Source organism: Thamnophis sirtalis, unplaced genomic scaffold (assembly GCF_051295495.1).
Source record: "Thamnophis sirtalis isolate CommonGarterSnake01/CBP01778 unplaced genomic scaffold, rThaSir2_p1.2 scaffold_8, whole genome shotgun sequence".
Lineage (NCBI taxonomy): Eukaryota > Metazoa > Chordata > Lepidosauria > Squamata > Natricidae > Thamnophis > Thamnophis sirtalis.
The window spans coordinates 49604409-49631810 of NW_028261388.1; the positions used below are offsets into that span (position 1 = coordinate 49604409).

The 27402-nt window shown below is 39.8% G+C and overlaps 1 protein-coding gene across 7 annotated transcripts in view; it reads right to left on the minus strand.

Moving 5' to 3' along the window:
* The window catches only part of TIAM1 (TIAM Rac1 associated GEF 1), a 202774-nt gene that overhangs the window by 54596 nt on the left and 120776 nt on the right, over window positions 1-27402 (minus strand). For all 7 annotated transcript variants that reach the window (XM_087721587.1, XM_087721588.1, XM_087721583.1 and 4 more), the window contains 2 exons: window positions 15133-15577; window positions 3701-3873 (listed from right to left, as the gene is read on the minus strand). In XM_087721587.1, coding sequence (XP_087577713.1) covers window positions 3701-3873; window positions 15133-15577 — 618 coding nt within the window. The remainder of the gene's footprint in view (window positions 1-3700; window positions 3874-15132; window positions 15578-27402) is intronic.

A 27402-nucleotide genomic window follows, 5' to 3' on the forward strand; every position in this document is an offset into this window, starting at 1 on the left:
TCTTGTAACCCTTAACTATAATTAATTTGGATGCAGATATAGATCTTGCAATTAGATCATGTTTGTAAAAAAAGGAATAGAGGGTCTACTCATGGATCCAGTTTTAAGATCTACACACAGAGAATGTTACAAATATCTGAGATTCAAAGTCCTACCTAGAAATCTGTTAACTACATACTAATATTTATTAACCTTTTCATTACTTTTCTTTCACCTGTTTTATATTTTTTTAAAATGTTTCACTGAATAACATCTCTATTTTTAGAAACATAGCCTGTTTTCCTCCGGCTTCCTTGTTCATATCTAACATACATACTAATTTTCAGTGAACAAGCTAAATAATGGGGAAATAATAATAACAATATGATAACAGGTCCTTGGGAAGGACTCAATAGGTGGATAAAAATGTAAATTCAGTCTAAACTTCTGAGTAACCTACTATAATAACAATAATAGCTGTTTTAGGTGAATTGACATGGGATAACTATGGAAGGAGGACATAAAAACTTTCATTATCTGGAAAATGCCAGAATAATTCTGGCTGATATTAGATATAGACAACTGTAAGTGAAGTTTAAATTATAATGCTTTACTGCATCAAAGAATTCAGTTATCGATTATGTCAGTGTTTTGACTGGTCAGTGACAGAAAGGGAATGTAACTATTATTTAAGTTGTCTCAGAATTAAGTGAAGTAGGAGCACTGAGCTATTACAAACTAAGCAGTTTGGTTTTATATTGTTCTCTCTCCAAAAGAAATGTAAAACCTTATAAAGAAATGTATGTATCTGAAACATGAGCATGTCATTTTAAGATGTCACAGGCATCTGATTAACACCAGATGTCTTTCAAATTTAATGGATCCACAGAGGCATCCATGGTAGCTGCCTGTCTGAAGAGGAAATCAGCAGGAGTATATGACACACTTGAAAGCAAGGAAGCAAAAATTGTGTCAGTGATTTGAGGTAGGTCAGGAAATAGGCACCAGAAAAACTATACAAGTGTTATTGTTATGTAGAATAACAACAGAATCTTGACAGTGTTTCTTTCTCCCTCCCTCTTATGCTTAAGAGAGTCAAGGAAGGACAAGCTTGAGTCTCTTCCTCACCTCCTCCCATCTTTTCTCTCCATAACTACTATTAGGTGCCTTGTTCAAAGTTATCTCTGAGCCCACAATAACATCTCTTCTTTGCATGTGCAATATTTTTACAGTTTTGTTTTGCATTCAGCTTCATCAACAGTTTCTGCTATATACTGAAGTCCTGAATGAGATGAAAATGGTCAAGGATCTTTATATCTGAAAGTATAAGCAATAACATCTCATGAATAAAACTTTTGTATTAACTTTATATGCTACTTGATTCCATTCATATGCTGTTGTAAATATTTATGAATTATGTGGGCAAAGGTAGATTATTACATTTAAATTATGCATATTTTATAAATTTTTGCATAACAAATCAAAGTTGGGGAGATATAATAATATGCAGATCAATTCTATCATAATACAGTTTATATATTGTATTAGAAATTGTAATATTAGAAATTGTATTGTATTAGAAGGAAATTATGGGTAGGGAGATATATATATATATCTTCCTACCCATAATTTCTTTCCTAAATCTTAGGAGGAAGGGAAGGAAGGAAGGCCTAATAGATACACCAATGACAGAAATCACTTTATAATTAAAACAAAATATTATAATTGGCTTAGCTATAGGAGGGCCCCTATGTATTTAACAACTATGTGGCCCATTGTTTTCTAAGCTTCTTTTTGAAAACATTTTGTATCATTAGATATTTATTAGGTTGGTACATGAGGCAAATTCACTGAAACAAAAAAGAAGTAAATTCACTGAAGGACACTTTGCCTTTCACTACTAATCTTCCCTAGAATATAATAACAACAATAATCATTACTGTAATTTATTAAATATTTATGTCACATGACCGACAGTATCAGTAAAAGAAAAGTAAAGATAGTAAAAAGCGACACAAACAGAAAATAAAACCACGCAATCCAAAGTGGACTTTACCCATATTACACATGACATATATTACATATTACATATATTACATATTACATATATTACATATTACACAGAAGGCAGGCAGTCTCTCAAGTAACCATGCCTTAAGCCCATAGGGTAATGAAAAAGCACTTTGAATCACACCTTGACTCATACCTGCAAGCCTGCAAGCTGGTAACTAGTGCAGCTTGCAAAGCAAAGTGTTACATGAACATCCCAAGACATGTTCATCAGTTGAAGTTTCTGGATGATCTTCAAGGGAATCCCCATTTAGAACACATTGTAGCATTAAGTAAGTCATAACTAACCGAAAGCTCCCTTTAACTAGGAAAGGTGTGACTGGCATGCCAGATGAAGCCTTGCAAAGTTCTACCTTGCAACAGCAGCCCCCTGCTCATTGAGCAGGAGCGCTGAGTTTAAGTTAAACCCTCAAATGGCATCCCAGCCTTTAATAGTGAAGTGCAAGGTTAGAGATGAAATATCTCTATATCTGGGCAGCCCAAACACTCACAGCCACTCAGTTTTGATAGGAGAGATGGCTCCATCCCATCATAATCTTTAGCCACTGGAACTGAATCTTGAAAGTACCACTTGGGTAGCCCTTGGTCAAAAGATATAATTAGGGTACCATCAGCATACTGATGATACCTAACCCCAAATCAGCAGAGGACCTCATACAATGATTTAATGTAGCTAATGAAACATAAGAGAAAGAAAACAGAACATGAAGCATCCCACAAAGGAGGGCCTTAGGGAGCAATCTCTCCCTCACCCTCATCCTGGAACTGATTCCGGAGATAGAATGAGAACTATTATAAAATGGTTCACATGATCCCCAACCTGTGGAGCCAGTTCAGAAGGACGAACAGAGTTCAAAACTGCCAAGGATAGATATGCAGAAAATACAGGTTATGTAAAAATCAAATAGGCTGAAACCCACATGAATTAGTATCCCAACTCAATATTTCACAATCTTCAGCAATATCCAGAGATTCTTGGCAGGCGCATAAATTGAAATTGCTCACTGGATGGCAAAACAATCTTACACCTATTTTTTAATAGAAGAGTATCTCTCCACCTAAAGCAAATAAATCTTTACGGGAAAATTATTTTATGGTCTTTAGGCAATGTTTTCTTTGGTGGAAAAGATACATGTATACTTGAAAGCAAAGTTCAGGGCAGAGTTATAACCAATATCTCAAGTAGTGTTTAAAGAACTGCAGTAAAATATTTTATGGGTTCTAATGTTATGTTTCCCTATATATTAAATGTAGGTATTAAATACATGTTTTCTGCATTTCTCTTTGTGATCCAACATTACTATTATTATTATTTGGGAGGACATGAGCCCCAAATATATCACAGCATAGCCAAGGAATGCTATGATATAGTGTAGTCTTGCCCAGTTTATAAAAAGAGCCCACATTTATCTATGCTATCTATCTACACCACTTATTTATGGAACAAAACTCTGGGTGGTGAATAAAGGAGAACCCCTAAATATCATTAGTGATTATAATTTATACAGTTATAAATAATTAAGCAGGTCAATAATTAGGTGCTCTCGTCAAATGTTGAAGTTTCATTCAGGGCTTTCTCTGAAGGATATGATCAAGAAGGAAATCAACAGCATCAGCAGCAACAACAACAACATGGATGAATGGAACTAACCTGAAAGAGAAATGCATCTCCAAGAGAATTGCTGAGGCAAAAAACATAATCTTTCTTTGGATGTTCAGGTACTGCTTGCACTATGCTGTTTTCCACCCAGACTGCATGTTTTGGGATGCTGTTGTGGTCTATCCCAGATCTTCCATCACTTTCATAGAAGAATAAAGTACAACCTTGAGAAAAACAGCAACTTATTAGCAATCTATGTATCTGACAAAATAATAATAAAATATAACCTTTCAGAATTATGCAATGCCAGCATTCAGAATGATGAAACAATAGAAATAATAACCAGTACGAGTGCTAATAAATAAATAAGCAAGCATGTATGTTCTGCTGTGGATCATGTAAATCTACTATTTCATTCACTTAGCCATGACCTTCAGTATGTTCTATTTCATAAATTACACAAATGTATACAATATTTGCTATTCATTCAAAAATTAGTATTCCATGTTCACCAAGCATGCTGCGCCTTCTGTGGACTGAGAGTGTTTCTCCTAAAAACTTGAATTTTTAACCAACTTAAAAATCACTCATATCTTGATTCCTCACCTTCTGTTCAGAGCTAATGCCAGTTTGGCAAAATAATGAACAGTATTACAGATTTTTCAGAGTACATCGTAATAATAATATTTCATATAACACTTAGTAATACAGGGATGCATGAAGTACAATATAGAAACTATATTACCAGTTTCAATATCTGGCCAATATGTAGCATTCCCTCAGAATAATAAGGACAATAGTAATGGTCAATTGTGGCATATTTTGGGTGTAGGAAAACATTCAACCAAAGCCCAATTTTACACCAAGCATCCTAATACTATTTTATGCAAGCTTAAATCTCTAATCTAGAGACAATCTTGCAAGCAATATATTGTTCTGTACATCTCAACAACCTGAGAAACTTGCAACCTATTAACACATTTGCTTAAAGAAACTTTTGTGCATTTGAGTTTAATCAATTGTCATGTGCAGGACTTCCGTGATTATTTAACAAATTTATGAATAAAAGAATGCTATGACTGCATTGCATTTTTGTATGCAGATAATGCTGTGTTGTTGGCTCAGGATACAAATAATTTGCAGAGAATGTTACATGCAACCAATAGTATTGGTCTGAAAATTAATATAGTTTTTGCCTGACAGGGAAAATGGAGTGAAAATTTTCAAAACATAAAACATAAAATACTGCAGCAAGTTTATTAAGATACATATTTTTTTAAAAAAAATTAAGATTTAATAGAAAGAGAGCAATGTGTTGAGAAATGACTGTCTGTGGGAAGTAAAGATGCCTCTGCTAACAGTGTACCTCTGTCCACTTTATATATGAAAGTATTGTGGATTGTATAAAAGTGTGTAACCAGTATGAAATAAGCACAGTCATATAGAGTGAATGAATGAGGATTTAACTGCAAAGCAAGATATGAAAGAAGAATAAGGAAATGGGTGGAAAGGAAGTGGAATTCTGAGAAAGTCATGTTGGATGGAGTTGATGAAATCCTCAAAAAGAAGATGAGAAACATAAAGAACAAAAGTCTTGCATGAAGCAATTATTTAAGATTTGTCATGAGTTCTTTTTTTCTTTGGAAATAAATTAAGCTGACATAGTTTGTCCTCAAAGGAGTATCTAATTGCAAAGGAATGCACAAAAGGGGATGCCACTACTAAGTAAAGGTAAAGCCACTTCATATGGGGAAAGGAATGTGAGTCAAATTTGTTATCCTAATTTTAAAATCTCCATTACACTGGCAGATTGGATAGATGAAAATAGATGAAAAACATGTGTGCATAATACTGAATGAGTCCTATATCTCTTTAATACACCTCTTGATTGTCATTAATTTTTTGGAACTAGTGCCCATTTAGCAAGGGGAAATGAAATGTATTTTCATAAATTAAACAACTTTTTTGTTTTTACCCTTCCCTGCCTTTCTATAAAGAAACCAAATAATGAGAGAACCAGCAGATATAATCACTGGTTCCTAAAGCAAAATCATTTGGGGGTAATTAGACGTGCAAAGAAGATACACACCCCTGAAACATGACATGTTCCAAGATGACTTAAAGTAAACAATGAGAATTTTCTGGAAAAAAAAGTTGTGGCCTGATCTAGCCTCACTGAAAGGGAACAAAAATTAGCATAGTATTTTAGCTAATGATCAGTTTCAAGTTAAAAAACACCTTCGATTTTTTAGTTAGGCTAGACTCTTCTAGTGTGGAAGGATACAGTTAAAGTTTATATTATTTTCAGTTGAATTTTTCAATTTAATATATATTTTCTACTTTCAAGTTAAAGTTACCAAACTTAACCCAAGACTTTAGAAATCAATTGTCAGCAAGATACAGCAATTGTTAATTTCAAAGCTTAAATACTAACTTCACTAAACCTCAGTAATCCAATCTGAGTCACACTTCAAAGTAATAACTCTTTTGTAATCATCTTTTCCCCTCTTTCTCTCCAGATGGCCGTGTTTATTTGTGTCACAATATCACATTCTTCCTGCACACTGCTTGAGTTAAAGGAATTACTGCTCTCTCCAATCCTTAACTAGCCACAGTTGATCAGTTTTTCTGGACTCAGATAGTCCTCAATATACAACAGTTCAAAGTTACAATGGCACTGAAAAAAGTGACTTATGACTGTTTTGCACAATTATGACTGTTGCAAGATCCCAGGGACATGTGATCGCTTTTTGAAACCTTCTAAAAAGCTACATCAATAGAGAAACCAAATTCACTTAACCACCATGTTACTAACTTAACAACTATGGCAAGAATGGGACAAATCTCACTCAACTGTCTTGCTTAGCAACAGAAATTTGGGGCTCAATTGCGATTGTAAGTCAAGGATTATCTGTACATACATTCAGCCTCTATAAGCTTTAGGCAGTACTTACTATAAAATAATAGAATCACCGGATTCTATTCCTTGGATCTAGCTATTAACTAGTATTTCAATGTTGATTTTTTAAAAGAATAATTTCATAGAGAAATTAGCTGCCATATCCCTTTTATTCCTTGATCTGCCTTGAGCCATATTCCATTCTGATACTCTCCCCACCACCACCTAATTCTTGTATAGGCAGCATTACAAATACAATATGGGAATTCTCTCATTTAGGCTAAGATGACTTATTCTGATATGAGCTTCTCCTAGAGTTTATTCAGTGTTCTGAGGTAAATAATAAGAATCACGTGATTTAAAACTGTGGATTGTATTCTTTCAGGCTCTTGTGATTTCTATTATCTGTTTCATCTTAAGCTACAGTTGAAAGGGTGCTCTTGGAAAGGAAAAGCAGTGGAACAAGACTGCAATTACAGATATACTGTCTATGTGAACAAAACTATCATATTTATACTACACTTGCTTAAGATATGAGAAAAAAGTAAGAGTCAGTTTTATTCAGCAATCTGAGGAAAAAACAACTGTAATCACAAGCAAAATTAGAAAAAAATTCAAGTCTAGCATATGTATTCAGAAACAATCACCACAAGTTATAAGAAGATTATTTCCAAACAAATGTGCTTTGGATTGGGATCTAATGTTAATTCACACTATTTATCATTTATCACTATATGACACTGTTTCTGCTAAAGTTAAAGGAGTTTTTTTCCAATACAAAAATTATATTTTAATCCATAAAGATATTTTAAAACTTTTTATGGAAATAACCACTATCAGATATCAGTTTCTAACACTTGCTTTAACAGATAAAGGAAATGAATTTAAAGTGTTGATGATTTTGAAACATTTGGGTCACTCAGCATCTGTCTCACTTATATGGGCATTTCCAGTAGCCCATAATCACTCTACTGCAATTTGCAACATTTTTTGCTGGTGGCATTTACTTCCAGTTTTCCAACAAAAGATACCCATTGGAGAAAGTGGATTTGCTTAACTGCCGCCACAAAAAAATGTTGAAAAATTGGCCCTGGGCATGTGATGCCTTAACTTACAAATGCAATGACTTACAGCTGTAATTCTGGCCTTAATTCTGGTCATAAGTTGAGGACTACCTGTACTAACATAGTATGTTATCTCCAAACATGTTAAGAAAGAAAAACCCAATCACACAACAAAATACACTTTTTTGCATTTATTATGCTTGATGGTGCTTGGCAAATTAGTCATACTGCCTTTGACCAAGTCTCCCTCCAACCCTCTACACCTCAGTTACAATCCTAGTGGAATTGTCATCTCACCAAGCAAGGTGGGAAGAGCTTCAAAACAGACATGTGAAGAGCATATAATCTTTCAACACATATGTTCAGAGAAGAATATTGATCATTTCCCAAAATGAGCCTGCAAAAGGTACACCTGGTTTTAAAATGTTTACAAATAGCATGACACGCACAATGTTTCTCACAAAGACACACACATTCTTAAATTTCAAAGCAAGCTTTCATTAAGTCTACCGTATTTTCACCCATATAACCCGCGGGTTATATGCGTTTTTTACATGCACAGCGCCCCCCTGCGGGGTATAAAAGTGGGCGGGGTATACGCAAAATATTTTACACAGATTACCGTAACTACCGGTAAAGGGAGAGCTTGGGACCACCACTTTCCTCGCGGCAGTGGGCTGGCTCGGTGGCTCGGGCTCCTTTTCTCCCTTTTCCTGCTTGGGTTTCGGGACGCCTTCGTGAAAACCCCACCCCTGGCTATGGGCGAAGTGACCAGGAAGAAGCAGGAGGTGAGAGGAAGCCCAGATTCTGCAGCCCCTCGCCTTCTCTGGGCTTGGAAGCAGGAAGGGAAGGGGAGGAGGCGGCGGCGCGGCTGTGGCTCCGTTTTCACACACACACACACACACCCCTCCCTTCTTCTGCTTTGCTCTGTGAAAGGGCTTCACTGCCGAAGCATTTTGGTTTTAAAAAAAAAAACACCGTCCCTTTCTCTCTCCAGTTAACAGGGCCAACCCAAGTGGTGCATTTTATCTGGGAGACACCACGCAATGAGGGAATCTCCTTTTGGGGGGGGGTGTGAGACGCTGACAGAAAAAGGGCAAGCAGTGGCCGTGTGAGGCGGCCTTGAGAGCTCCAAACGACCTACCGTACTGGCTGGCGAGGTTAGTTCTCTAAAGGCCGTTGAAAGCTCCGGGGAAACCCCTTTTTCCGCCCTCGGAGCCCCCGGTGCTTCCTCAACCCCCCCACACTTTTTCCTCTTTGGTTCACCCCACCCCCGCCCTCAAGGGCCCGGGACTCTGGGAAAGTGTGCAGCTGGGGGGCTGGGGAGGAGAGAGCGTCTACCGTTCCTCACGGGAGGCACTTCGAGCCCCACCGTATCTGAGAGGCTCTTAGTCGTCGTGTGGGAGAGGAGAGAAAGGTTAAAATGTTTTTGAAACATAAAAAGAATCCTTTGTGGGCAAACTTAAAGCTGCTGGGCTGCACGGGCTTGCTGTAAATTGAGGGCATGTTTTGCCTTTATTTATTTTGCCGCCTCCCCTTCCCTTCCTCGGAGGGGAACGCTCGGAGCAAAAGGGACCCCCGCCTCGTTAAAGCCGCATCCGACGCTTCACCTACAAACGATCCCGATTCTCCCGCGTCCTTCCTTCCTTCCCTCCCTTCAATGTACCGTACTCTTCCTATAAAGAGAAGGGAAGCGTGAACAAACTCCGGGCAGGAGATGGGCTCGCGTAGAGGTACCAGAAGTTTAACCGTTTCACCTAAGCCACAGCTCGTCCTCTCTTGGGACAGCCTTCCGCCGACATTAAAACGATGCGTGAACTTGCGAACAACTGTGGCAGGCACGGAAGGGAGGGAGGGAGCGAAAAAAGAAGCGAGAAACGGATATTTTCTCCCTCTCGTGAAGGGGGGAGGATCTGGTGCTTTCCGGCTTGGGCTCCTTTTCTCCCTTTTCCTGCTTGGGTTTCGGGACGCCTTCGTGAAAACCCCACCCCTGGCTATGGGCGAAGCGACCAGGAAGAAGCAGGAGGTGGGAGGAAGCCCGGATTCTGCAGCCCCTCGCCTTCTCTGGGCTTGGAAGTCTGGCAGGAAGGGAAGGGGAGCAGGCGGCGGCGCGGCCGTGGCTCCATTTTCACACATACACACACACCCCTCCCTTCTTCTGCTTTGCTCTGTGAAAGGGCTTCACTGCTGAAGCATTTTGGTTTACAAAAAAAAACATCGTCCCTTTCTCTCTCCAGTTAACAGGGCCAACCCAAGTGGTGCATTTTATCTGGGAGACGACACACACACACACACACACACACGACACGTGCGGCAGGAGGAGCGGCGTCCTCCGCGCTCTCGGCTGCCACAAACGCCACGCAACCAGGGAATCTCCTTTTGGGGGGGGCAAAGCAGGGCAGTTTCTCGCCGTTCTGCGAAGCTGGGAAAGGATGCGGGAGTTTCCTTCTTCTTCCTGCCCCCCTCCGTCTCCCCGCTGCCACCTTTCAGTCTCCCCAGCCTCGTCCGGGAGAAGCGGCTTGGTGGCGTCTTCCTTTCGTACCCCGGTGCGCCTCCCTCGCCACCGCAAGTCGCCTTTTGCCCCCCCCACCCAAATAATAATACTAAATAAGCAGGTGCGCCGCTTGGGCTGGCTTGGCTTCTCGGTTAGATAAGACCAGCCGGTGCCCCCCCTTTTTTTTGCCGGTTTATTTCGTCGTCATCCGCCAACCCCAGAAATCCGTGCAGTTCGAAAGCTGAGCGAGGCGAACGACCCCGGCAAGGGTAGCAGTAGCGTCTGAAGAAGAAGCCTCCCCTTCGCAAAGGCTCTTCGGCTTCAGGCAGCCAGCGGCTTCACGAGAGGGAGAAATCCGTTGTTATTTTTTTGCTCCCTTCTGGCGAAGAGCCTCTCAGATACGGCGGTGCCTCCCGTGAGGAACGGTAGATGCTCTCTCGCCTGCCAGAAGGGAGCAAAAAAATAACAACGGATTTCTCCCTCTCGTGAAGGGGGGAGGAATCTGGTGCTTTCTCTGCTCCTTTGTTATTTTTTTGCTCCCTTCTGGCAGGCGAGAGGCTCTTAGTCGCCGAGCGGAGAAAGCACCAGATTCCTCCCCCCTTCACGAGAGGGAGAAATCCGTTGTTATTTTTTTGCTCCCTTCTGGCGAAGAGCCTCTCAGATACGGCGGTGCCTCCCGTGAGGAACGGTAGATGCTCTCTCGCCTGCCAGAAGGGAGCAAAAAAATAACAACGGATTTCTCCCTCTCGTGAAGGGGGAAGGAATCTGGTGCTTTCTCCGCTCGGCGACTACCGGTAAGAGCCTCTCGCCTGCCAGAAGGGAGCAAAAAAATAACAAAGGAGCAGAGAAAGCACCAGATTCCTCCCCCCTTCACGAGAGGGAGAAATCCGTTGTTATTTTTTTGCTCCCTTCTGGCGAAGAGCCTCTCAGATACGGCGGTGCCTCCCGTGAGGAACGGTAGATGCTCTCTCAGCGTCTGAAGAAGAAGCCTCCCCTTCGCAAAGGCTCTTCGGCTTCAGGCAGCCAGCGGCTTCACGAGAGGGAGAAATCCGTTGTTATTTTTTTGCTCCCTTCTGGCAGGCGAGAGAGCATCTACCGTTCCTCACGGGAGGCACCGCCGTATCTGAGAGGCTCTTCGCCAGAAGGGAGCAAAAAAATAACAACGGATTTCTCCCTCTCGTGAAGCCGCTGGCTGCCTGAAGCCGAAGAGCCTTTGCGAAGGGGAGGCTTCTTCTTCAGACGCTACTGCTACCCTCGCCGGGGTCGTTCGCCTCGCTCAGCTTTCGAACTGCACGGATTTCTGGGGTTGGCGGATGACGACGAAATAAACCGGCAAAAAAAAAGGGGGCACCGGCTGGTCTTATCTAACCGAGAAGCCAAGCCAGCCCAAGCGGCGCACCTGCTTATTTAGTATTATTATTTGGGGGGGGGCAAAAGGCGACTTGCGGTGGTGAGGGAGGCACACCGGGGTACGAAAGGAAGACGCCACCAAGCCGCTTCTCCCGGACGAGGCTGGGGAGACTGAAAGGTGGCAGCGGGGAGACGGAGGGGGGCAGGAAGAAGAAGGAAACTCCCGCATCCTTTCCCAGCTTCGCAGAACGGCGAGAAACTGCCCTGCTTTGCCCCCCCCCCCAAAAGGAGATTGGGACACGACACGTGCGGCAGGAGGAGCGGCCCTTTCTCTCTCCAGTTAACAGGGCCAACCCAATCCCGCGTCCTTCCTTCCCTCCCTTCAGAGCGAGGAAGCGGCAGCTCGTCCTCTCTTGGGACAACTTGCGAAAAACTGGAGGGAGGGAGCGAAAAAAGAAGCCAGAAACGGATATTTTCTCCCTCTCGTGAAGGGGGGGGGGGATCTGGTGCTTTCTCCGCTCGGCGACTAAGAGCCTCTCAGATACGGCGGGGCTCGAAGTGCCTCCCGTGAGGAACGGTAGATGCTCTCTCGCCTGCCAGAAGGGAGCAAAAAAAGAAGCCAGAAACGGATTTCTCCCTCTCGTGAGCCTGCTCAAGCGGGGGGGGGGAGTTGGAGGAAGGGGAATATCTTCCCGATTCCCCCATCTCCTCGCCCGTAGAACTGAAACGAGAGCTGCCCAAATATCTCCCGGCCCTTCAGGGCTGCCGTAGCGTGGAAGAATATACCGCACTCCTTCACTTCAGAGCGGGGCTAGGAGAGCTTTTCCTCCCACGGAGTTCAATAAAATAAAATAAGGTAGATGGAAGGGAGGGAGGAAGGGTCCCTCCCTCTTACTTTCTGCCCATTGAGATGAACCAGAGTCCTTCTCCCCGTAAAATCCCCCATTTCTCCCACGATCCTTGCAGGCAAAGCGTTGAATTCCCTGGCAAAGAACAAATGGCAGGAAGGGAGAATCCGGCTCCTTTATCGTAGGGAGAAGAAAAACCAACCAACCCCCCAACTTCTCCCTTCGTTTTCATTCCTTGCCCTTTCCAATTGTCAAGCTTTTTGCCTCATTCTTCCTACTTCCCACGGAGAAGTAAAACTCCTTAACCGGGGTAGGCTTTTAAGGCACCTCCACCCTCTTCAACTCCTCCCCCCCTCCCTCATACACACATAAAGTGTCCCGCTTTGCCTTCCTTCCCCCCCCCCGCCCCCAAACGTGTCTGCTGCTTCAGCTTCACATGCCTCAACTCTGTTCCAGCTGCATAATTTTGGTTTAGGACCCAGGGCTGCTTCTTCTTCTTTTTTTTTTTTAAGGAGAGGTGATGTGTGTGTGTGTGTGTGTGTCTCCTTTATCGTAGGAAACGTTTCTGAGGTTTATGGAGCTTAAAGGTTCAAGTGCTTTTTGCCTCATTCTTCCTACTTCCCACGGAGAAGTAGGAAGAATGACTTGACTTCCACAGGACTTCTTCTCGTTCAAACACACACAAACACGGGGACGCGGGTCGAGTGGGGATATCTTGAGGCACTCGACCCGCGTCCCCGCCTCTGTGTTTTGTGTGTGTGTGTGCGCGCGTGCTTGTGTGTTTGTGTGTGTTTGAACGAGAAGAAGTCCTGTGGAAGTCAAGTCATTCTTCCTACTTCTCCGTGGGAAGTAGGAAGAATGAGGCAAAAAGCACTTGAACCTTTAAGCTCCATAAACCTCAGAAACGTTTCCTACGATAAAGGAGACACACACACACACACATATCACCTCTCCTTAAAAAAAAAAAGAAGAAGAAGAAGAAAAAGCCCTGGGTCCTAAACCAAAATTATGCAGCTGGAACAGAGTTGAGGCATGTGAAGCTGAAGCAGCAGACACGTTTGGGGGCGGGGGGGGGGAAGGAAGGCAAAGCGGGACACTTTATGTGTGTATGAGGGAGGGGGGAGGAGTTGAAGAGGGTGGAGGTGCCTTAAAAGCCTACCCCGGTTATCTTCAGAGCCTTTCAGACGGGCTGAATAGGTCTTCAAAGCCAGCCTAATTAGAGATACGTAGAAGTCCCGATCCCCCCCACTCCCTCCCCTGAAAAGGCTGCTAGGTGGGGATATCTTGAGGCACTCGACCCGCGTCCCCGCCTCTGTGTTTTGTGTGTGTGTGTGCGCGCGTGCTTGTGTGTTTGTGTGTGTTTGAACGAGAAGAAGTCCTGTGGAAGTCAAGTCATTCTTCCTACTTCTCCGTGGGAAGTAGGAAGAATGAGGCAAAAAGCTTGACAATTGGAAAGGGCAAGGAATGAAAACGAAGGGAGAAGTTGGGGGGTTGGTTGGTTTTTCTTCTCCCTACGATAAAGGAGCCGGATTCTCCCTTCCTGCCATTTGTTCTTTGCCAGGGAATTCAACGCTTTGCCTGCAAGGATCGTGGGAGAAATGGGGGATTTTACGGGGAGAAGGACTCTGGTTCATCTCAATGGGCAGAAAGTAAGAGGGAGGGACCCTTCCTCCCTCCCTTCCATCTACCTTATTTTATTTTATTGAATTCCGTGGGAGGAAAAGCTCTCCTAGCCCCGCTCTGAAGTGAAGGAGTGCGGTATATTCTTCCACGCTACGGCAGCCCTGAAGGGCCGGGAGATATTTGGGCAGCTCTCGTTTCAGTTCTACGGGCGAGGAGATGGGGGAATCGGGAAGGTTTTCACGAAGGCGTCCCGAAACCCAAGCAGGAAAAGGGAGAAAAGCAGGCTTCCTCCTCCGTTTCTTTAGCCCCCACCGATCTCAGCTGTTTCCCTTCTGCGTTCCTCCAACTCCCCCCCCCCGCGTGAGCAGGCTTCCTCCTCCGTTTCTTTAGCGCCCCCCCCCGATCTCAGCTGTGTTTTTTTTTAAACCAAAATGCTTCGGCAGTGAAGCCCTTTCACAGAGCAAAGCAGAAGAAGGGAGGGGTGTGTGTGTGTGTGTGTGTGTGTGTGTGTGTGAAAACGGAGCCACAGCCGCACCGCCGCCTGCTCCCCTTCCCTTCCTGCCGGACTTCCAAGCCCAGAGAAGGCGAGGGGCTGCAGAATCCGGGCTTCCTCCCACCTCCTGCTTCTTCCTGGTCGCTTTGCCCAGAGCCAGGGGTGGGGTTTTCACGAAGGCGTCCCGAAACCCAAGCAGGAAAAGGGAGAAAAGCAGGCTTCCTCCTCCGTTTCTTTAGCCCCCACCGATTTCAGCTGTTTTTCCCTTCTGCGTTCCTCCAACTCCCCCCCCCCGCGTGAGCAGGCTTCCTCCTCCGTTTCTTTAGCGCCCCCCCCCGATCTCAGCTGTGTTTTTTTTTTAAACCAAAATGCTTCGGCAGTGAAGCCCTTTCACAGAGCAAAGCAGAAGAAGGGAGGGGTGTGTGTGTGTGTGAAAACGGAGCCACAGCCGCGCCCCCGCCTCCTCCCCTTCCCTTCCTGCCGTTTCTTTCCCCCCCCCCATCTCAGCTGTTTCCTTCTCCCGTACTCGTCGCGGGTTATATGCGTGGGCGGGGTATACGGAAAATATTTTACACGATCCTGAAAACCTGCGGGTTATTCGCGTGGGCGGGTTATTTGCGTGGGCGGGTTATATGGGTGAAAATACGGTATATAATTTTAGGTGCTTCTATATTTTTGTAATGTGCAGATAAACAAAACATATTCACTGTACCTTTCAGGGAAACCCAATACTGTTTCCATTTCCTCCGTGTGGCTAACTCCACCTTCTTGTTCTTTTTATGGACAAGGAAGTTTTTCACTGCAAGAGCTCCAGCCTTCCTTACTGTTCCCTGCCCAGCTGTAAGAAGAATATCTGACTGTCCTGGAGAACTCAAAGTCCCACTGCTCTGTTCATCACTCAGGGTAGAGCCAGCCTCATCCAAATTGTCATTGGTGCTGCTCAACTCCAACTCTCGCCGAAAGTTCTCATAGACGCCCTGACGGGCCCCATCTCCAGTTGAAGAACTGCCACTGTCACTACCAGCAAAGGCTCGGCTGGTTGTTGGTGAGTAGCTGGAGTTTGTGGCATTTGAACGTCTAGAAAGGAGGTCTGTGTCTGTCGTTGCACCCTCAATTCCACTGTCAGCAAATTCACTTCCATCTCCTGTATTAACATCCTATTTAAAAATAAAAATAAAAGCGACATGAAAAAGTGCTCCAACTAAGTCTAGTTACTAAAAAAACATTATTTTTGCAGCTAAATTCATTCTTTGCTGTCTACATAGAGCAATTCCATCTAACTTAGCACTCATTATGACCACCTAGTACAGGAACCTTCATTCAAAAATCAGGAAGCATACCATTTATAGTTCTATGTAAAGTATATTTATCTTACTTGCTAGTTATTTTTTAAAAAACCTTGTTTATAAAAAATAAATAAATAAAACAGTTTAATACATTTATTAGAAACAAGTGCATTTTAAAAGTTTAGCATTTTTAACTACTGTAGATTTCAGAGAGAGAGATTTAACCGCTTGGCCTTAAGTTTTAAACTATTCATTCAGCATTTTAAATTGACTTGAAATGGTAATATAAACACAGAAAATGAAAATGGAAGCTCTTCTAGTCCTTATTGATGCTGAATTTTATGGCTGTTTTCTTGCAGTTGCTGATGAAACTCACAATCACAATAGGGGAATTACCTTAATAATGGTAATAATTATGAAGTAAATTAAAACATTTTAAAAGAGATAAATTCATCAAATTTAAGTAAAATCATATTTCATATTTATTTAAATATATTGGTGCTTCTTCCTATGTCATCAGGTAAAAGTGCTATAGAAAAGAAAATTATTAAAATAAATGCAATACAATCAAATACAAGATTCAAAATTGTTATGAATATGAAATGAAAGAATGTAAGGAAGAATTGCTAACATACAGTAAAGATTTAAGGTCCTTAGCCAAGCAGGCATCTAAATTCTAAATGCAGAATGTTCTTTACAGTTAATTGTGATTAAGGCTCATCAGTTGATCTATATATTTAAGGTCACAGCATCAAAAGAATCTACACATTCTGGGTAATACAAATGATAACATAACAAGAAAATCATGTCTTTTAGAATATATATGACAAAATAGTGTACAGGTAACTTATCTAGAGATCTTATTTTCCCCTGAAGATATAAATATGAAGGATAATAAAACAAATAATGAGACAGATTTTTTTAGTCTGGAATTGGCTCAAGTAGACTGAATCTTTCTGCCAGAGGGACTTGATGGTTCATCCCATCAATCACTGCTATTGACAAAGATTGCCTTCGGGTTTTTGGATATCTGATACAGCTTTTATGGTTATATTGCTCTGGTACAATAATCTATTTTCAACCTCCTGTACCAGGCAGCAAATTCAAAAACTATTTGCCTTAATGTGCATGTATTAATCAAACCAATACTCCCACCATACACATATAGACATCAATATATAGTGGTTAAGGTCTGGAATAAAGGTTGTAGTTAACCCTTTTGTGTAAAAGCCAGCTGAGTGTCTTTCAGCCAGTTAGTCTCTCCCAGCTTTAGCCTGAGAAGTAAAAAACCTTGATTGGGTTAGAGAAGTAAATTATGATCTATAACTTTCAATTAATAGGTTTTCATCCTGCAATGGGCTTATTTGGGAAGATAATAATGATGGTGATTTACACATATGCATATGAGTGTATGTATGAATGAGCTTAGAATTATTCAGCAGAGAAGTATTCTTTTTCAGCCTTAAATCTCCATCTCTACTCATTTCCATCTTTAGAAAGCAATCAACAGATATAAAATTAAACCAGAAGTGTAGTTTTAAACATTTCTTAAGGAACTGGATTTGTTTTTATCTCATGAATACAAATTACTAGAATATAAAACTGATAAAATATTTTATTGTGAAATAATTTTTGGATTTTATTAATATTCAACAACTGTAACATATTGATAATCTTCTTCAAATTTGAAATCATACTCATAAGAACACAAAAATTTAAGACCTTTTTTTGAGGTGGGATTAAAATCAACCTTCATATAGTAAGGATGTCTAATGCCCAACACACATTTTAGGCGCATTCTTAAATATTAAAGTTCATATATTGTATGTCTTCAGTTTGTCATGTGATTACTTTTCTCCAAAGTTAATGCATGTAAAAAAGCAGCAGTATACATTTTCATATGGCTAATTTTGTTAGTGAATTATATATTCTTACAATATAACCATAATAATGGAACGCTTGAGTTCAAAAATAAAGAGACAAATTCCCCAGCTAGAGGATCAAAGTTAATTTCTTCCCAATATGACTGAATAAACCTCGCTGTGAATAAACCAAGTGCTTGAACTGATCCTTAGGCAGAATTCCATTTGAAGTAGTGAGGAATAAACACATAAATTGCAACCAAGACATTTCTGAATCCCTGTAAAATTGTGAATCGTGTCTGGCTGATTAGGAATACATTCAAGAATAAACACTCCCTTTGCATATCCTGAAAACATTTTGGAAATCTGATATAAACAAAATAACTCAGACCCTTGGGATATCATACAAATGATTTTCACAAAGAGGCACAGAAACAGCAACATGAACTTTCAGGGCAGATTTCCATAAGTAGCAGTGGATAACTGTGGGACTGTGCTACATTCAGTGAAATTAGAGCAATCAGCTGTTCCCAAACAGTCTGAATGGCCTTCAAATAGACTGTTAGGGACTAAATCTGAAAATGCAAACGGCTGCATTGTCATACTTTTCCATGCATATAAAGAGAAACAGAAACTTGGAGAATTGGAGCTTTATTTTGTTCAGTTACAGTTGTATAAAAACATGTTCTCAGTTCCTGGAAACAAATTATTTTAAATTATTGTTCCCCATCAGATACAGGTTGAAATGATAACAAAAGTTTTTAAAAGGTGTAAATAGGAGGTGGTGAATTTATTTTAACTATTTTGTGGTATCAGGATCAGAGGATTCCAGTTCTGGGACTGGACAAGTGACTGGTGATTAGCCATGAATACACTATCAGCTTTATTTCAATGTTGGGTTTATGTCAGCTTTATAGCAACACAAACCCTGGAGCTCAGGCCAAACTGTCAAACTTGATTAAAAATGAGAATCTCTCTGAGGATTATATATTTCTTGTGCTTAGTTATAAGGAAAAATGGGTCGACTTTATAAGTAATTAATTTATGATTCTATCACTAAATGACCTTTACTGGAATGATTTAAACATTTCTGGTTTAACAAAGTATAAATTCTTAAATAACATTTCTCTTCTTATTTTGATAAACAGTTTTTCAGGTGTTGATGGTTTTTTTTTTTCATTTTTCTAATAATCCAGAATATTAACAAGAGAATAGACAACTGGAGTTAGGCTATAAATATTTAAAATATAAACTAGAGACATTTTAAATTTAATTTTATAATAGAAATGGCAATTCAAAATGAATTGTGTTAGCTTACAATTTTGATAATCATGTTAGCATCAGTTCTTAGTTTCTCCCTCCAGAATTCAAAACATAATTTAGTATTGGATCATACCATATTAGAAACAAGTTTTTATACTGAACTAGTAAGCAGAAGTCCTACTTATGATTTTGTTCTGCTTTAAGGTTTTAAGTTCTAGTTTTAAATGTTAAAAATGTTAAAAATGAAAAAAGTTGAATGAGAAATATCTCCAATATTTCCAGGTATAAGACACACCAAGGTTTTGAAGAGGCAATTTTTTTTAAAAAAAGTAGGTAGGTAGATAGAGGGATAGAGAGGGAGAGAAAGAGAGAGAAATACAGTAGGTAGGAAGGGAGAGAGTAGTTAGGTAGGTAGGTAGATAAAGAGAGAGAGAGAGAGAGAGAGAAATACAGTAGATAGGTAGGGGGAGACAGAGAGAGTAGGTAGGTTGGTAGGTAGAGGGATAGAGAGAGAGAGAGAGAGAGAAAGAGAGAGAGAAATACAGTAGATAGGTAGGAAGAGAGAGTGTGTGTGTAGGTAAGTAGATAGAGGGATAGAGACAGAGAGAAATACAGTTAGATAGGGAGAGAGAGTAGGTAGCAGTTAGCAATAGCAGTTAGACTTATATACCGCTTCATAGGGCTTTCAGCACTCTCTAAGCGGTTTACAGAGTCAGCATATTGCCCCCACAGTCTGGGTTCTCATTTTACCCACCTCGGAAGGATGGAAGGCTGAGTCAACCCTGAACCGGTGAGATTTGAACAGCCGAACTGCAGAACTGCAGTCAGCTGAAGTAGCCTGCAGTGCTGCATTTAACCACTGCGCCACCTCGGCTCTTTATAGATAGGTAGATAGGTAGGTAGATGTTTACAGGTGTATTTATTTATCCATGTGCAGGAGAAGGAAATCGCTGACAATCTGCACACCTAAGACTTTATTTCTGCTGGCACAGCACTTGATCAATGTAATTCTTGTCAATCAGTTAAAGAGTTTGTTTGTTTGTTGTTTGTTTATTGGATTTATATGCTGCCCTTCTCCCAAAGGACTCAGGGCGGCGTACAACATTAAAAAAAACACATATTACAAAAGTTTTTTAAAAAAAATTACAGAGTATCCAAAAAAAACAAACCCAATTAAGATTAACAATAACATTTAAAAATTATATTAAAATTAACAATAATCAATCATTTATTTTAATTTGTTCAGAGCTTTCCAAAAGGGGAAAAAAAGTTTTTGCACTCTGCAAACCTCCCAAAAACAGCCCGTTTTTCGCATGAATAGCCTTGGGAGGGGGGGCTTGCAGAGTACACCTAGGGGGTGGGGGGACCAAAAATGAGCAAAAAATAGTCCGTTTTTCGTGAAAATGGGCTCGTTTTTTCTCAAATAAATTGCATGCATAGCCCTATGGAGGCTTATAGAGTGCTTCTGGGGGCTGGGGGGCAAAAACTAGCCTGTTTTTTTCCTCATTTCTGCCCTCCCCAGCCCCCAAGAGCTCTCTGAAAGCCTCCGTAAGGGTATGCATGGCCATTTTGATGAAAGGACAGGGCTTCGGGAGGCAAAAAATGCTGTATTCGATGTATAAGATGCACCCAGTTTTTCAGCCTCTTTTTTGAGGAAAAAAGATGTGTCTTATACTCCAAAAAATATGGGTAATTAGCAGGGGGAAGGGTGATGCTAAAAACTCTCAGATTACTATCATTTGCATATAATAGAGAAAGCAATCCTGATTGAGTGAGTGAGTGAGTGAACATATGACAAGCAATCAGAACATTCAATTTAAGAGATAGTTGGGCAGTGTGGCCTAAAACTACAAGTGTGGCATTGAAGAACTACCTACTTTTTACACTAGTCAGCTGATCCTTTATGTTTTGCTGATGAGCTAGTCAGATTGATCAATGGGAAGAGAGGAGACACACATTGTACGTGACAGTTGGAAACCATCAGCTTCCACTGGTTCATTATCAGAAAGATGGCAGCTTCCTTGCCTTCTTTGTCTCCCAGCAAGTCTGGAATGCTATAAAAATACCAATCAAGTAAACATTGTTTATGAACTGTGACTCACATTAGAATGTCCAGATGTAGTATTTGGAGATCTTAATCTCTTTTATGAGAAAAGTGGTCTAGCACAGTGTTTCCACATTTGTGATATATAGATCATAGTACACAGTTACCCCAGACTGTCTCCAGTACAGCTATCAAAATAAATTCAGATTATATATTTTTTTAAAATAGCCAAAATCCCACAAGATTGCTCAGTACCAATAATAAATTTTAATTAAAATATTTAATTTTTGCATCTAATGAAAACTACTTTTGCCAGGATATCCATGCCATTATGTTGCTGGTCCCTGGTTTATGCAAAAAACCTTAACAAATTTTCAGTGATAATGTAGCAGTCTATCTAAAGGAAAAGGTTGGAAATAATAGTCTAGAGATTTGGATAAGTTAGAGAAAATGTACTTGACCCATTTAAAAATGTGACATCAATTAATGGACACAGATGCTTTAAAAATGTGAATCTATAACCTGCTCCTCAGCTGTGAAACCATAATTTACTCATACCTTCACAGTCTGAATAACAGATGTAGATAACAATACATCAAATGCTTTTTCAGCTGCATCTTATTCCAACTCACATGCTTCAAGCAAGCTGTCTATCACTGCTTTTCTTTTTATTCATTTTCATGAGTTGCCTCATTTTAAAAAAATGGCTCTCAAAAATTGCAGCTTCAGGCACCGAGTAACTTTGATTTCAACTATACATAACATTGTTTAAACACTATATTAAAACTGAGAAAACAATTACATATTTCAACTGGCATTTCAATACATTATGATTAATTACATTGAATTGAAAGGGGTTCATTAGAAGGTCACATAAAGCATTATCCTTTAAAATATATGTATAGTTCAGTTATCAAGCAGGTGAGTTATTGTTCCCCAGCCTCAGCTGTTATGACCAATAAATCACTCCATCCAACAAATGGGAGTGGTTTTCTAAGTAAGCTTAAATGTAGAGTTCTTTACAGGCTATATTATGACATTCCACAGAGATTTCACTGCATATTTGTTTGATTTGTTATTCTTGTCAGTGTTTTTAAGGCAGAAAAATTACATTGTGTGATATGTCTTCTTCTGCATGGGATTGACCTGCATATAAGAAATAAGATTCTGGAATTTGTGTGTGTGGCATGGCCCAGAAAAACCATATACTGGCATCCTTTTGACAGATACCAAATATTTGCATACCACAATTCTAAACCTTCGTATGTACCATATTAGCAAGAAGCAACACAGACTGGTTGATGTCAAAGGAAATGCATGAATCACGTATTACATCAAAAAATAAGTCATATCAGTATTGTTTTCATATAAATGTTATCCATAGAAAAGCATTTGCATGAATTTTATACAGCCACACTCTGTTATAAAGGGGTGCTCATGTTCAGACTGCAGTCAGCTTATAATACACTGAACTTCTGGTGTTATTGTGGTTTTAATATGGTTTTTATATTGTTTTAATTCTTTATTGGGGGTATAAGATAAGTGGTTATATAAATGTTCTAAATAAATAATTATCCTCAGTTTAACCATGCAAAATTTGCCATCCCTTCTTCCGTTAGCACAGTGGTTCTCAACCTGTGGGTCAGGACCCCTTTGGGGGTCGAGCAATCCTTTCACAGGGGTCGCCTAAGACCATCGGAAAACACATATTTTCGATGGTCTTAGGAACCGAGATACCAATTTTATGGTTGGGGGTCACCACAACATGAGGAACTGTATTAAAGGGTCGCAGCATTGGGAAGGTTGAGAACTACTGCTTTAGCAGAATATTCTATGGCAATTAGATAGCTATATATGGTAATAGCTTCTTTTGTAAGTTCTCCCAGAGTTTTTTCTCCCCTGCTAACTATTTTCAGGACATCTACAAGTCTTGGAATTTTTTGTTCTAACATCTCTATCTTGGACAGTGACAGTACTGCTGCTCATAACGTAAGTATCAGCACCCAAGAATTATGTTCAATATTGGCATATGGTATATTCAAAAATATGCCTTAATAAGTTGCTAAGCTAGCCAAACAAATATGGGTCTGAGTCTGGACAGTCACCAAATGAGATTTCATATGTAAACTCTATATATACCACTTTGAATTCCAGTAAGAAGTAACAGGTAATATAAATGTACTAATCAGTAAATAAGCAGTAAAGATTTTTAGACCGTATTGTTTTTCAAAGGTTTTCTAGACTGCTGGCATTAAAAAAATATCTAAGCTATAGATCATTTGACTTTCCTCTGTTCTGTGTATTCTGCAGAAAATGCAGATCTCAGATAAAAGCAGACAGCTTGTAAGGCAGAAGAATAGTTATGAAAGACATATATAAACTATACTATGTTCACATGTAACACTTCAACAGTAAGGCAGAATACAGCAAAGCGGAACCATTAATGTGTGGTTGATTGATGCTATTTGGCTTCCCTTACCAGTGGGCTTAGCTAACAAATTTGGACAGCTGTAGTCAAGATTTCTTTAGTATTAAGCCTGAATAGGAAACTGTGGCATGTTTTTTATTCAAGCAAATAAGAATAACAGAGTTGGAAGGGAGCTTGGAGGTCTTCTAGTCCAACCCCCTGCTCAGGCAGGAAACCCTATACCATTTCAGACAAATGGTTGCCCAATCTCTTCTTAAAAACCTATTTAAGACAAGACAGAATTAATTAGCTACTAGACAACCTCTGATCCCTTGGATCATCATTTCAGATGAGACAATTCCTTACCAGATTCCTCAATGCTTTCAACAATGATAGTACTTCTAATGTACTAACTTCACTGGAAAAGCTGGGATACATTAAGAGATGTACCTGTCATAAAATAGTCCATGTTGATATCTGTAGCACAAATGTCAGCACAGGAAATGTTTTATGACATTTTGTATTATGTCATAAACTGTTTAATGACAATGTTAGCTACTACAGTTTATTTTTGCTCTGATGTATATTACTTCACTGGTAGTAAATATCAAAAATACAGGAAGCAAGCACATGTTTTCTAAACTCACATATTTCAATCTTTGTCAAATTTGGAAAAGTGACCAGGTATTTTATAATTTTGGGGAAGGAATTTCAAGCCACCACCTTTAAACAAACATACCCCCATAATTACACCATCTCTACTGCCTGTGTGAAATTTAATAGGTTCTATTTCTTCACTGCATTATTGGAGGAATTTTTAAAATAGAAAGTTAATGCAAGATTATCTTGCTCAAGTCATTTCTTTAAAAGTAGCAAAATGGAATATTAAAAAATTACAAAATGAATGAAGGCTGTGGACTCATTCCAACATTTCTGCTCTTTTCTGTTAATACATCAGTCAATTGTGCAAACAGTTTCATCACTGAAGCACATTACATGGTTTATGTTCTCTGTGACCATATCCATAAAATGTATAGAACCATCCAGCATGTAAAAATAATAGGTACAGCTACAATTCAATCACAGGTTTACTTGAAATGCTAACTCAGAGTATTTAATATTGAAATGTTTCTAACATACAGTCTATATAAGAATCATTAATAAGAAAAAGGATAATTAAATATTGGCCAGATTGCACACACTTATCCAGTCCGCCAAAAGTAGCAAACTTCCCATCAAGTGCTTTTCTTCCCCTTGAAATCAAAATGAGTGTTTTCCTTCCAAGTGCATCACTTGGACTAAATGTCAACAAGTGAATGTTGACTCTGAATGACCATATAGATGTTCTCCAAGATGATCTGTCCTGAATCTGGCAGTTCCATTGAACTGAAAGCTTTATTATGCTTCTTTATGATTACAGACCTCACTACTTACAAACTTGTTATTTACATTATCCAGCATACAGTAAGTACTAAGCTCTAAACTGGTTTTCAACCATGAAAACTTCCAATGCCATTGGGATTAAATTGATTAAATCAGCTCCTTGAGCTTTTGTCTGCATAAACTTTAGCTTGGGAAACATCTTTTGGAAAGCTATGGCATCATGATATCAGTAGAAGCTTTAATGCAAAATACAAGCATCTGGATCTATATAGATTTTATGCAAACACCCTCTCTCATCTCCCCCACTCCCCAAAAGAAATTTATCATGCAAGCTTCAAAACTCACAACTCGGCAATAAAATGTTATCAGTTCTAGCTAAAATGTTGGTATCTGATTATTCTGTGTATCACTGTATGGAATTTTTTGGTGAAGTGTTTCTTCCCAACCTGTTCTCAAATGCCTATCCTTTAGTTCTTCCCCATGACCGCCAACTCTTCCTCTGGATCCAAGAATCAAGGAAAAGCAGCAATAATCCTCAAGTTGATGTTTTCCTAAAGTATTTTTTTTCTTCCTATCTTTCCAGGACTTCTTGCATCACTAGGCAACTGCTAAAAGACTATATACATACAGTATTCAGTTCTTCTCCTTGAGGCTTCTGGTGCTCAGCCAAAACAAGGGCGAGGGGTAATTATAGGCAGAATTCATATTATGTCAAACAATGGATGGGTTATGAAGTGCAGAGTTTTTCTCCCTCTTTGTCAAAAACTGATCCAGGTGATATGCTGAGTCATTGTTTCTTGGTAAAATTTCAGCAATATTGCCACAGGCAAAACTGATAACCTCCTCCCATAATCCTATATATTAATGCAGGAGTTTTTCAGATAAATACTGACACAGTAAGACCTAGTTTGCTCCAGGGAAACATGTTAAATAGTTAAATTGCTACATATTTGCCAAAAATTATAATTCCATGCAAGCCCATGTTTTAAGTCTATAGAATTGGGTGATCACTATATCTGTTGGGCCCCTATGATGCTAGTAGATATTCTACTCCTAAGCAGTAAACACGATTTTATCACATTCTGAAAAGCAGCTACAGTTATTTTACATAATGGAACTATGAGATTGAGGAAGATGAACTGCATCCAGAGAGAGCTCAGATTTGAATGAAAGCATTCGATGAAAATAATAAAAATTATAAGAGTAGAAATTGGTCAATAGAGTTTTAACAGTATAATTACTATTGGCAATATCTGTTTTATCTTAGGGCACTCATGACAATTAAATCTTCATTATGCTAGAGAGAGAGCTGTGCTATTATGCCCCATCAAGCTTACAGCATAAACATTGAATGGCATTTTTTTTAAAATCACATGATAGACAGAAAGATTTGTTTAAGCAGAAAACATTCTTGAATGCAAATAAGGGAAATTATAGCAGATACAAAAAGTTGTTTCAAATATTGAAGAAGCAATGTTTTATGCTAGTCTTCCTCAGCTGGGTGTCCTCTTGATGCACTGGTATAATTTTCCTAATACATCCAAATGGCATTCAGGATGGGATTGGTTGTTTTATACTGAGTTACAGATTTAGATATGAAAGGACTATGAAGATTTTGGAGAACCTAGGGCCATATGGCAAACCTATGGGACATGCCAGAGGTGGCACACAGAGCCCTCTCTGTGGGCACATGCGCCATCGCCAGCAGCTCTTCTGGGTTCCGTTCCGTGCTTGTGCACCTGACAGCTGGTCGAGCATGCATGCGCACCAGCTAGCTGTTCTTCAGCATGCACACACACCCCGAAACCCAGAAAAGAGCAGCTGCTCAGTGCGCATGCACATGCAGAAGCTGGAAGACCAGCTGACCACTGTGTGCATGCGCACTGGCCAGTTGCAACACTTGGTGTCAAAAAGGTTAACCATCACTGACCTAGAGTTACTTTCACATAACAGTTGTGTTATAACTCAACATATAACTCAGAGAGGATTTTCTAGTTGTCCCTATGATTAATAATAGCAAATCAATGTTATCAAACTATTAAAGAAGCTATTCAGACCATTGTGTACTTCATACTTGTTCTGAGTCAATGCATGTATCTTAATATGAATATGACACATATGCTTTGCAAGCATGTCCACTGCATGGAACGATTACCAGAGCACTATGAATGGTTACAGCAAATCTTTGAGGACAAAAGTCCTCAAAGGGCAAAAGTCCAAGTTCATCTCAGTGAAATATGTTAATAGGACTTGTTATTTTCCTGTTTCCCTAAGAAATTGTTATGGTGATCTATATGAAAGCTATCTTAACTGCAAGAACATACTAGAAGAGATAGTTTTCATATTTTATAATGTTTACAAAAATAGTACCTTCCTTTTAAGGCTCGAACAAACCGTCTTGCCTTTCAGCAAAATATGAGGATTATTTGCACTTACCTTTAAATATATTTCAAAGTGTACAAGATAGAACAAGAAAAATGCTGAAGAAGCAAATTAGTTGCATACAAGCAACAATTATGAACAATTTCATAAGTGAATTGAGACAGAAATTAGTTATCATGCACCAGATGTCAAACCAGTCATAGAAAAATGTAAAAGAAAATCATTCAGGGAAGAAAGATTGAAAAAAAACACTTAACTGGAAATGTTAACTCTTTCAAACAACACTCATCTAATTGAACATAGTTTCTCATCAGTTGTAGGGATTTGTAAATTTTCACAAGATGTCCTTGAAGGG